The 12,776-nt window shown below is 44.0% G+C and overlaps 1 protein-coding gene across 3 annotated transcripts in view; it reads left to right on the top strand.

Annotated features, from left to right (window-relative positions):
- The window catches only part of BABAM2 (BRISC and BRCA1 A complex member 2), a 406,823-nt gene that overhangs the window by 315,182 nt on the left and 78,865 nt on the right, over nt 1-12,776 (top strand). For 2 of the 3 annotated variants that reach the window (XM_059188740.1, XM_059188739.1), the window contains 3 exons: nt 5,014-5,113; nt 8,190-8,260; nt 11,611-11,693. In XM_059188740.1, coding sequence (XP_059044723.1) covers nt 5,014-5,113; nt 8,190-8,260; nt 11,611-11,693 — 254 coding nt within the window. The remainder of the gene's footprint in view (nt 1-5,013; nt 5,114-8,189; nt 8,261-11,610; nt 11,694-12,776) is intronic. The other variant, XM_059188742.1, reaches the window with a different exon arrangement.

Genomic DNA, 12,776 nt, shown 5'->3' with positions numbered 1-12,776 from the left:
TCTGGGTTTTGAGAGGCTAGATAGGACTTTTTTTCTTTATTGTATAAGTTAACTTATTATAACATATGATATCTTAAGACAAGGACGAATGAGATGAGTTTTATGGATCTAAGCTTTTCTGAGGATAATATCAGCCACAAATACCTCTGCTTCAGGACATAGCAGGGATAAAATTTTAAGTTTTTCACACTGTCTTTCTGACAAAAAAGGATGTAGACCTTGGAACCAAGAAGACTGGGTTTCAAGCCCATCTCTGCAGCTTACTTGCTGGGTGACCTTGGAAAGATGCTCAGCTCTTCCTCAGTGTCCCCTTCTGTAAGTTGGACTACTTAGGTCTACTTGGCCAAGTTGTTATGAGTTTAGAGATAATGAAATGCCTAGTAGAGGGCCTGGCAAAAGCAGATCCTCAGTAAATAACAGTGACTTGTGTTTTGCTGTAATGGCTCTCCTGGCAGGCCACCAGGAAGCATACTCTGACATTATAGAGTGCCCCAGATTCCTGAGGGCCCTGGCATTCTTCTACCTTGGAGGGAATTAGCAGGGGTGCTAATGGATCCAGAACAGGAAGCTGAAGTCCATACACAGAGTTGGGCATACAGGTAGTGTTTGTTGAGCTGAACTGAGAGTTCACTTTTCCTATGGATATGTCTTAACCTGGGGACTCGTGGCAACTGGAGTCCATCAACCATCCTGGGAGTTCCCCCTGTCAGTGCCTCACCCTCCAACTCTCCCCTGAATCGTCCAGTGGCAGAGGCAACCGGGTCATCTTCCTCTCCCTCGGAACCCAGAACCCAGAACCCGGAACCCGATTCTGAGGCAAAGCAGGATGGTAACACTGATCCCAGTGTCTCTGACAGAGCCTTGACATAACCCTTGACGGTAGCTTGCATAAGCAGGAGACATTTTAGAATAAAGTCTCTCGTAGAGTGCTTGCTCGGTGCTTGCTTCATATTACTGTAATTCTAATTGTTGCTTTGTCCCTTGAGAGAGATGGGCCTTTTTGAGAGTGGTAATATCCCACGGCACTGATGAGAAAATTGAGTAGACCCAAACAACCGAACTTGGCGGAAGCAAGAATTATAATTGAAAATCACTGGCCCTTCTGGTTTTCTCCAGTGCCAAGTCATGTTTTGCTCATTTTATTTGGCCAATGAGGTCAAATCCCACACAGAGAGGAGGGAGTTGCCATTCCACAGTGGGTTAAAATCAAACCCCGTTGTCCCAAGTGAGGCCTTCAGACAGGCTGACTCCCTGCGTTTTTCCATGTCAATTTCCATGTCAAAAATATTTCCCTCATGCTGTTGCACCATAGCCAAGTCAAGTCTTCAATAGTAGAAGTGCTCTGAATATTTGCAGACAGAGCCCGGCTCCCAAAGGGCTCTATTAGCTGTATTTGCATGGAAAACAACCGCATCAATACAGTGAACACAGACAATTCTTACATTTGAGTTTTAGATCCAGTGAATCGGATTGGAAGTGTTTTTCTGGCTACCTTTTGTTCTGTTTAACTCCATTGTTGGAAGGTTTCTCAGACTCTGGCCTTGTGTCCTCCTAATTTATATCTACGGATTCAGTTTCCGGTCTGAGAAATAATGGCTGAATTTCACTTGTCATTTCAGTCCATAAAGAGAAGGTGCTTTCTCATCAAAACATTCTCTACCCCTTCGTCTTATCAGTCTCAGTCTGAGACCTCGCCACTCTGGTTGACTTTTCCTCACTTTTGACCCTGCTTCCTCCCTTCATGGGTCTGGAGATCAGAAGAATCCACAGCAGTGGTCCCTTCCACCCTCTGCTCTCCCTGGCCCTCCCCGCCCCTCCCTGCCCCTCCCCACCCGCCAAGGAGCCAGTCTGTCCAGCCCTGCCTTCTCTCCAGCCCGCCCTGCATTCCCGGGAAGCGATCAGGGAGCCTGGCCAATCTCCGCACAGGCTGAGCTTTTCATTGTATGTGCCCCACCCAATAGTTTTTGATTCGTGAATATTAAATAATTAGAGATCACCAGGCCAGCCCTCTGTCCTGCACCCTTTAAAATCATAACAGCTTTTTTATTTCATGGCACTTGACTTTGTTTGTTCAGCACGATCGGGGCAGCATTCAGGCCAGAGCAGCCTGTTAAATATTTACCCGCGAGGCGGATATTTCTACAGGAGTCAGCAGCGCTTATCAGGATAGGACGGGGCAGTGAGGTTCAGAACCCCCACAAGCTAAGGAACTTAGGGAGTTCGAGAAAGGGTGCAGTAAGTGTCCTTTTAAAAATAAACCCTCATTTAGAGCAGTCCTTTGTAGTCTCTCAAGTGCTTCTTCACACACTGAGGCTCAGAGCTGTGTAGGCAGCTGTCGCACACAATTAGATGGGGCAGAAGGGTCCACCCCTCACATCGGAGATCCAGCGGATGTGGTTGTTTGATGGCTGGGCTGGAAGAGACAGAGGCATGAACAAAATGGACAGGAATGCTTGCTCTGCGGCTGTGGGGCCAATTGTAGAGAGAGATGAGCATCCCGGTGCCTGCTTCAGTGGTGGTCTCCATGCTTCTGGAAGCCCTGGGGCATCCCTGCAGTCCCAACCCCACTCACTGGGGGCGTGGGGACTCTGGCAACCGGCCAGTTCAGATCTGGGCTTTACCATCTCCTAACTGTGGGAACCCAAGAAAGTTTCTTCTGCCCTCTGAGCCCCACTTTCTTCACCTGTAAAATTACAGTGCTAATTCTCACCTCCCTGAATTGTGGGGAGGATTAAACTAGGTAACAAGAAAGCACCTGACAACAAGGGTTAGTTTGGGCAAATCACAGAAGCAGAGTGCAGAGAGGTGGGCCTGGAGGCTGAGCAGCTGGTCTTTGGACTTCTCCACACCCATGCTTCTCTCCACCATTATAGGTAATTTTTGTTTAATGGCTGTGTGTCAGAGGCAGAGGGAGTCTCAAGTTTAGAGGATTACCCATGGACTGTTTTCATCTTTTTGGATTCAATTTAGTGAACAATTAAGAACTTATACTGTAATATCATATACAGGTCAGAGCCCATTATAATCAATTCCAAGAAACTGTCCAAATTATTTTATTTTTTGGAATTTTAGGATGCGGAAGGTTGTTCCTCTACATATACTATGAGAAGCCTGGATCTTGGTATTTCTATGTTACACAGATATTTCCCCCCAGGAAAGACAAGATATAAATATAGGATTTATTTCTCTTGTACTATAGAATTTTACTCTTAAGCTGTTTCCATCCTAATGGAACTGTGAGAACTTGCCAGTTAGAAGTGTGCCCTCTCTGTACTTTTGCATACAAAAGAGGGGACAAAAAGCCTTCTTCCAGGTCATGAGAAGTGATAGGAATTTTCCTTCGGAGTTTAGTCTAAATCTCCTCCAACGTCTACTCTGAGAGTAGCAGACGGAAGTGATGTTCTTGCTGATTCTGTGCAGTTGCAGACTGTAGATGATTCATTAATGTCAAACTTAGTCAAATGCTGTCTCATAATTTTCTCAGTTGTCAGAGTTGTTGTGCTTTTTAGGTCTCATCTGAATAGAAAAAGTCAACACCAAATATTTCCACCCCATGTTGACTTCCTCACATCGCCTGTGATTTTATTCATATGTTGGGACTTTTTCATTCCATAAACAAATGAACATAATATCCATTACTACCGGAAAAATTAATTTCAGTGTGGTCAGTAGGGCGACAGGCTGGGTCTGGGACCCTTTTCAAAACTTAGGTGTGTTTTTCCCTGTATTGCAAACCCTAGGCTAAGTCCGTCTGCTCTAAACTATTTAGGAATGATTGTCGAGACTTATGGGGAGGCACTTTGCTTCCATTTACAGCCTTGTAACTGGGGACTGAGTTAATGAATAACCACGGTATTAATGGATCTTAGGGGTCTCTTTATACCCCATCATATTACAGAGGTGGTAGAAGGAGCTTTTGGAGTAAGAAACCTATGCATTAAAATAAAATTCAAGTGAGAAAAACAAATTAGGACCCAAGGAAAGTGAGAGTAGGAAAGAAGATGAAATCAAGATTAAGGATGGGCTGTGAAATATATACTGTGAAGTTCTGAACAGTTTCCTTAGTAATTGTATGCTGGTTATTTAAACTGAAAGGGAATCTCCACAAAAGTCCTAGGAACTATTTCTGGATCAGTGTTGTGTCTTACTACTGCTTGGATCCCTGATTTTTGACTGCACCTTCTTGTGTAGATGAATTGAATGTGAGTGTCGACTTGGACGAGTTGCAGACTTTACCCATATCGACCCACAGACACAGGACCGAGCAGTACAGTGTTTCCAAAGATGTTTAGTTCGTTGCCACAATTTAAAATTTGAGACCTTAAGTCATCTGGATTTTTGGCTTCACATGAAAAATAAGGGTCTGCAAAGACCAGGCTTGTGTTTCCAACATAGCAGAGGTCAGCTGGAGTTTTGGGTGTGGAATCTCTCGAGTTCTGGGTGCTCAGTTATATCAGCTGCCTGGGCCTGGTCGAGTCTAGAGTCTGCAGCCCCTGTCCTAGACCACCGGCCCCACACTAAACCCGGGGAGGCTAAAGCCCCAGAGGCTTTCTTCAGGCAGCAGAGCTGGTAAGGGGCAGAGCTAGTCCCTCCAGTGTGCTGTGGTGGTGCTGAAGGAATTCAGTTCAGTTTAGCATAGGGGGTTAAGGAATGACTTCTCTTTGCACAGCACATGATGGAGAGTACGAACACCTGCGTCTCCATCAGAGGTCCAACCCATTAATACTGGCAAGACATTTATCCACGCCAATCAAAATGTGCTATTTTGTGCATGATAGAACCATTAGTTATCAGTCATTAGTTGGTAGTCATGGGTCATCTGAACATGCTGATCTAACAAAACAAATAAGATAAAGAAATGTCATCAGAAAGTGAAACCCATGTTCCCATCCTCATTAACTCAAGTGGCTGGTGGGCAGACATTGATAAGAGAAGGCGAGTCTGTTTGGGGGTGTCACTTCCTGCATTGCTGGAGCCCTAAGAGAAGTGTCCCTTGTACTCTTGTCCTTTCAGTGCACTTGGAGGCTCCTCAGCTCTTCATATCCCAGCTTTTCCAGGAGGAGGATGTCTCATTGATTATGTGCCTCAAGTATGCCACCTACTCACCAACAAGGTAAAAACAAGTCTCCTGGCCCTCCCCTCGTGAGGCTCCTCCCTCCACGTGGCCCCTGCCCCAGCACTGTGGGCCTTGTCCTGCAGGCGCGTCCTCTGCACCCCATCCCAGCTTGGGCCCCCACCTGACACTGGCTTTTCCTACTTGGACTTACAGTTCGTCTGTTTCTCTCCCTAGTTCTTGGCGCTCCTTCTTCCTTTCTTAAGGATTCTGACTTCCTGTTCCAGTCTTGTCTTCATCTTTTAAACTTCTACCTCCTCCTCTAATTTCTTTTATGTCCCGAGTTTTTGCTAGGTCTTGCGCCTTTGAACTGCTCCATTTCCCAGTTGTCTGGTGCATGCGTGGGTGGGAGGGTGTGGGGGGGTGTGAGTGTGTGTGTGTGTTTGCCGCTAGTGAGTATCAAGGTAATTCACTAGAGCTTCCTTCACCTCTTTTCTGCTTTTCTGTACCTCACTTTTTACTAGTCAGCGCTTGATTCTCCATGTCCTGTCTAGGAGCAGCTTGCCAGAGTCCCGCTCGTAGGGTAGGGGCAGGATTTCCAGGTCAGTGGGCTGGTAGGCAAGCCCATCAGGTTATCGAAAGCTTTCTCCTAGCCGCATGAATGAGTCAGTACATTAGCGAATAACTGAGTTGACATTAATGGCTATTGTCAGATATTTCTAAAAAGCGTGAATATGTACTTGTTAATGGCCAGTCACTGTAATTAGCTAAAAACTGGAGATATCCGTCCACAAGCAATACTGACTTTTTTCCCATCTCCCACATTGACTCACTTCCTTCGCTTGATTCCCAAAGCACTGTTTTCTCTGCTCCTACTGACTTGTGCACACGGGCTTGGAGAAGAAATCTTTTGTTTGTCTCTTTCTTTCAAAAGATAGCTCATCTCAATATAGGAAATATTTTTGAAGTGCAATAATATTTCAAAGCCTTCAGTATTATTTTTTAAATGTCAGAGAAATGAAAATCTGGCAAGTCTGCCGTCTGTGGGCTTGGCACGGATTCCAGGGCATCTAACTCTCGTGGAGTGGTTGCCTCTCATTGGACCAAATTCCCCCAGCCTCTGCCCTCCTTCAGAACTGTTTGGAGGATAGAATTCTTATTTACATTGTGGGACTTTGTACTGACTTCAAATCTGTGTCCCAGTATTATAGAGAAACATGTACATTTTGGTCTTCCAGAACTGAGAAGAAAAGCCTTTTTAAAAAAGCCCTCCAGTTGAGATTAATTTCTAGTCATATATTTTCCTCCAAAAAAATTCTGTTACCGTTTTCCCAGAAATATAAGAATCAGTCTGTTTTTCTTATCTGGTTCCCTTTCATTAATTTTACTTGTCTTTTAAAATTGATGTTCTTATGCTTGCTACAAAAGAGGACAGTATGGGCTGCTTTTAGAAACAATCTCTTCAAATGAATTTCCATAATTACATTGGAATCTATCTTTATAGCCAGTTTTGTTGTGGGTTTCTGTTAAAATGGTTTTCTGTTTTTAAAATCAAGTACACAGAACTGTTTTCATCCCCTTTTTAAACAAAGCCTCTTAAGCAAACTTATCATCTGTTTTTCTTTTCCCAAAATAACATTTCTGATCCTGCATTAAGCCTGCAAAGTAAGCACTGTTTTTATAAATTGACATAAACCCCTATTATATAAATAGAATTGTTTTACTTTTAAAGGGTACAAAGTGGCTATCACTACCAATTGTGTCAAGGTTATTTCAAGTACTTTATCTTGAGCTTTTGTTAGCCATGGAAACTCATTGTGGCTACCGCCAATATAAACAGTTTGGGGGGCCTCTTTCTCCCCTGTTTCTTTGAGCCATTATGGGGACATTATAAGGAATGTATTTTTGTATTGGTAGCTGATGGGTAAATGACTAATTTCCAGATGTCCAGCTTAATAGGTTCACAATTTTTTTTTTTAATAAAAACTGTCGTTTGGTGATAACAAGGAAATATAAAAAGGCAAACTAAAATCCCCTATTGTAACACTCTTTTCCTGGATATTAGGAATTTAAAAAGAAAGAATTCAACATTGTCCTGCCTTTTCAATAGGAGGTGAAGTTCAGAGTAAAAGAACCCCCATTTGATGAGCGGAAGCTCTTCTCTACAGATAGTTCCAGCTGATAAACACACAAGGAGTGAGAGAATTCAAAAAGTCACCGTTTTCCGGCTCCTAATGAAATAATTGATTCAGACAAGGCTCTCCAGCAGATACTAAAACCATGAGGTGAAAGACTGAGAGGGGACTAGATCTTCACAGGCTTTGAGAAGTGTGCCTCCAGCTCACTCCCGGTGGCAAAGGGAAGACCTCCCTTTACGGTGGGGTTGGCCTGCTGTCACCCTAACCAGTGATCAAGGCCGCTATCACCTATGAGGTTTTCTTGCCAAAAATGTTTAGCGTGAATCTAATCACACCTTTAGTCTAACGTCCAATTTATGGGAAATACAGGGACCTCCAGAGTAGAGGGAAAAGGAGGGAAACACCCACAGAATATAGAAGGCAAAACATCCTTTGGGCTAGACAGCTAGCCCAAATCTCTGAAAAGTCTGTATCATATAACATGTAGATGCATGTGCACACCCTAAGAGGTACTCTTATCCTACATGAAAGACTTTCCAGACTAAATGCCTGGTCCTTGATTATACCCTCAATTGTACCCTGCCTTTTAAAAGAATATTTTGGGGACAAGTGGAAAATCATGACAATGCGCAGGACACTAGATGAAGTCGGAGAATGACGGCTAGATTTGTTGGGTATGGTAATGACATCATGGCTCTGTAGGAAAAGGTCTTATTTTTTGGAGATACACGCTCACAGATCTGGGGCAAACTGTCATGATGTCTCTCATTTCCCTTGAAGTATCTCAGCGAGATTGATTGATAGCTTGATGGGCAGGTAGATGGCTGCCGGAAGCAGGTAGACCAAACGTTCATAGTTCTTGTTGAATAGAGGGGAGTATAGGTTTTTCTGCTTCTCTGAGTCTTGGGAATGTATTTTTGTATTGGTAGCTGATGGGAATGTTTTGTAAGGAAGCACGTGACAATTCCCTACTCCTCATCTTTGGGTTCCTGTTCTAGGTACAGTATGTGATTCAAGGGTACCACAAAAGAAGGGAGTACATCGCTGCTTTCCTCAGTCACTTCGGCACGTAAGTTCCTCCTTGTTTAAACTACATGCTGGCAAACCCTCATGTCCTCACGACCCTCATGTGGGGCTTGGTTAAGAAAATAACAGCTCGTGCTTCCCCATGCTAGCTTCTTAAGGCCATTTTTTTTTTTTTAAGATTTTATTTATTTATTTGACAGACAGAGATCACAAGTAGGCAGAGAGGCAGGCAGGGAGAGAGGGGGGAGGAAGCAGGCTCCCTGCCAAGCAGAGAGCCCGATATGGGGCTCGATCCCAGGACCCTGGGATCATGACCCGAGCCGAAGGCAGAGGCTTTAACCCACTGAGCCACCCAGGCGCCCCTTTTATTTTTTTATTTTTATTTTTTTTTAAGATTTTATTAAGGCCATTTTGATTCTTGCTGGTACATTGCTGAAACTGAAGCTCCCAGGAAGATAGTTTCTAGGATTCTTTGCTAAATCACAGAAACAAGTATCTTCCTTGGAGCAGCATCATACTCACCCCAAACCCAGCAATGACAAGGGCAGCACCACCTGCTTGTTCTAGAACCCTACAGTTTGCACAGCGCTTTCACCACCATCTGCTCCCAGGGGTCGTGAGTGAGCAGGCCAGGTGGGCAGTATTGGCACAATTGGCTCCTGGGAAGCCCTGAGACTTTGAGAAGCCCAATGACCTGACGGAAGTCATCCGCCTGACAGCCAGAGCCAGCGCCGGGGTGGGAGCCTGGGTTATCAGGACTCAGGTGTCCCGATAGGACTCTGGCTCGCAACTTGCCCCCCAGATCTAAGGAGGGCATCCAGCGTTAGACCCAAAAGCAGCGACTCCCACTTGAGATTAGAAGTTGGAAGAAGGCACAGAGAGGGCAGAGGAGGCAAGTGACTTCAGGTTTAAGGGGCGTGTCCTGCTGCTGCTGCCCAAGCCCCACCCGCTGCCCCTCCCCCTTGGGTCCTGGGCCTTTCCTGCAGGTTGCCAGAGGCCCTGCTACTCCGCAGCTCTGTTTCCTTAGATGACGTCAGAGGCCTCCTTGAGCTTCTGCTCGGGGCTTAGCCCAGTGGCTGAGGGGATGTGCTTTCCCCTCAGTCTTCTTCCAAAGGCGGGGCCTTCGACCCATTCAGGGGGACTGAGCACTAAGGGTGTTAATGGTCTGCTTATATCCCACCTTATTCTGTAGGAAGTGTATAAATATAGAGAGATATAGATAGTAACACAAAATTAAAATTTTAAATAAGAAATGAATAAATTAGGACCAAAAAAGTGGGACTAAGGAGGAGCAGGTGAAATAAAGAATAAGGTTGGCCATTCCCTGGGATATAATTTTATAAACTGTGGAATAATTATGGGCCAAATTTCTGACTCCTCAGAAATAATTTTAAGAAATTGAATTTTTTGTGCCTCCAAAATATAACTGTCAATATCTAAACAGTGTGACTGTCTCTCATATGAGTCTTTAATACTTAGGATTTTTTTCAGCTTTATTTATGAACATTTTGAGAAAGTACTTAGGATACAAACAGTGGCTCATAAATGACATCATTGGTCTTCTGATTTTCAAAGAAGATTATCTTTAGTATGTATAAGTAAAAATGGAGGATCTAGCCTAGTATCCTCCCAAGTAGGGTACACACACCTGAAGGGTGTGTGTCCCCCCTCACTCCATTGGCACACAAGAAAGATAAGAAAACTGCATTTACAGCTTTTTAAAAATCTCATTCTTGGACACCTGGGTGGCTCTGTTGGTTAAGTGTCTGCCTTCCGTTCAGGTCATGATCTCAGGGTCCTGGGATCGATCTCTGCGTCCTTGGGCTCTCTGCTTAGCAAAGAACCTGCTTCTCCCTGTCCCTCTGCCCTTCCCCCCAGCTCATGCTCTCTCTCTCTTTCTCAGATAAATAAGTGAAATCTTAAAAAACAAAAACGAAAATGAAAAAACTCGTTCTTTTTCAATATACATTTTGCGTATGTTTTATTATGCAAAACAATATGGTAGTACCCGTATACAACTACTAAATCATACACAATTGCTATTATATTACTGTAACTATGCATAACAAAAAGGATTCTGTGTTTGTTTTTACTTACAGCATGCAGGATTTGAAAAGTTTAGATAGCAGTATTATAACGTATTGAGTTGACTATAAATTCATGAAAAGAAATATAAAGCAGTAAGTAAAATTGTTGACCTAAGTCAGAAGATCTGAATGATATATCAACAGTCTTTGAGCAAATCACTCAGCTTTTAGCGTCTTAGTTCCTTTACCTTGACAGTGAGTTCCCCCTTCCTACTTAAACTGGGAGGCCATCAGGATTGTCGGTCTCGGGGCGCCTGGGTGGCTCAGTGGATTAGGCCGCTGCCTTCGGCTCGGGTCATGATCTCAGTGTCCTGGGATCGAGCCCCGCATCGGGCTCTCTGCTCAGCGAGGAGCCTGCTTCCCCCTCTGTCTCTGCCTGCCTCTCTGCCTACTTGTGATCTCTCTCTCTGTCAAATAAAATAAATAAAATCTTAAAAAAAAAAAAAAAAAAAGGATTGACGGTCTCATTGGCCTGACTCAGTGAGGGAGACAGCAAATGCCTCCTGGTGTGGCTGACAGAGATGATTATGTCTGTCTTCAGTGTGTGGTTAGTATTGTCATGTTATGGTGATGTCTCCCAGGCGCTCAGGCTCTGTGGAAAATCGGGGAGACGAGTCTGTCAGACTTCTGCCCAAGCCCTTCAGCAGTCCAGGCCTGTTCTCCTTGACACATGACACATACCCTGTGTGTCTCCCAGCCACATTCACATGCTGAGAACCAACACCCACCCAGCTAATGGGGCTTCTTTGTCTTGAGCCTGGTGGGGAGGACAGGGGACACAAGTGAAAGGATTCCAAGTACTTTGGAAGAAAATAATACAGACTCCTAAACTTAGTAATGTTGCCATTGCTGATTACTGCCTAGTGCCTGAGTGAAAGTGAGACTTAGTCATCACAGAAAGTAGTGTCGTCGCTGACCTCATGGCTGCCTTTGATCTTTTACTCCTAACTGGTAACCAGCATTTGCATAGCATTTTATGGTTTATCTTATTTGTTTTTCACAATCCTGTAAGGAAGTTTGAAAACGTTATATGTGTTTTACAGATGAGGAAACTGAGGCCCCAGAGGTTAAGTGATTTGCCTGAAGCCATAACAGTACATAGCAAAACAGTAACTTAAACGTAGATGCTGTCATTCCAAACCCCACGTCCTTCCTATGTAACACTCCCTTAACCTGAAATGCATCTCGGATTCAATCACCGTGATGTTATGAATATATTCTTTATTACTTGGTTCCATCTCTCTTGTGCCTAATTTTGATGAGGGTTTTTTCTGTATGTGTGTGTGTGTGTGTGTTTATCACCTAGAGGCGTCGTGGAATATGATGCAGAAGGCTTTACAAAACTCACTCTGCTGCTGATGTGGAAAGATTTCTGTTTTCTTGTACACAGTGAGTATACTTCTGCTGTGAGCACGTCAGCATACGTTTGCAAAGTCCCAAACCGTATGTAATAATGACTGTGAAAACCTTCAGTGTCCTGAGGGGGTTCTCTTGAAGAGAAAATACCTCTAGACCAATGGTTCTCAACCAGGTCTAATTTGCCCCTCCGCAGTTGTTTTTCAGGGTCTGAAGACATTTTTTTTTTTTTAAGACATTTTTGATGGTCATGACTGAGGAGGACGGAAGTGGGGATTGTCACTTATGGCATTTACTGGGTAGAGGGTAGTGGTGTTGCAGGAAGACCCCCAACAGCAGCTGAATCGTCAGGTACAAGATGTCAGTAGTGCTGAGTTGAAGAAACGCTGCCCTGTGTCCCGGGTTCCAGATTCCTGTTTCAAAGCATCTTTCCAGCATGAGATTCCAAAACTTTCAGGATTACTCAAAACATACTTCCTTTGTTCACATGGCTATCATCCTTATTAAGGGAAAAAACCTACAACTTTGATAATAACATAATAGTTATTTGAAAGGTGAGACAAGTTCGAATGTATTCCCAGTATTACTTTTCAATTTTATTCCATGGATAGGCATCTTTAAATGCTTATTGTGTTACCATAATCAGTGAGTCAAAAAACTTTGGTCCAGCTTTCTCTCTCTCTTTTTAAAATTAATTTATTTATTTTAGAGAGAGAGAGAGCGAGCAGGGGTTGGGCAGAGAGAGATCCCCAAGCAGACTCTGCACTGAGCATGGAGCCCAACGTGGGGCTCGACCACAGGACCTGAGTTTAAAAATGGCTTCATTTGAAACCAAGAGTCGGCCACTTAACAACTGCGCCACCCCGGCGCCCCTGGTCCAGCTTTCTCCTGCTGGATAATTTGGAGCCTCTTCTGTTTATTTCTTTGTTATGTAAGAACATTGACCCATGGTGCCAGGTTCAAGTTTTAAGTCAACCAAGACCTTTATTCTTTAGCATTTGATGTGAACAATGCCAGTCTTCAGACCAAAGACATAGAAGTTCCAGCTTTCCCAAGTCACTTTACAGAAAAGCAGTGGCCTGGGGTTGGTTTCACTTAGTGGATAGAACTAACCCT

This window comes from Mustela lutreola, chromosome 9 (assembly GCF_030435805.1).
Source record: "Mustela lutreola isolate mMusLut2 chromosome 9, mMusLut2.pri, whole genome shotgun sequence".
NCBI classification, from domain to species: Eukaryota; Metazoa; Chordata; class Mammalia; order Carnivora; family Mustelidae; genus Mustela; species Mustela lutreola.
This window is presented reverse-complemented; position numbering and strand designations above follow the sequence as displayed.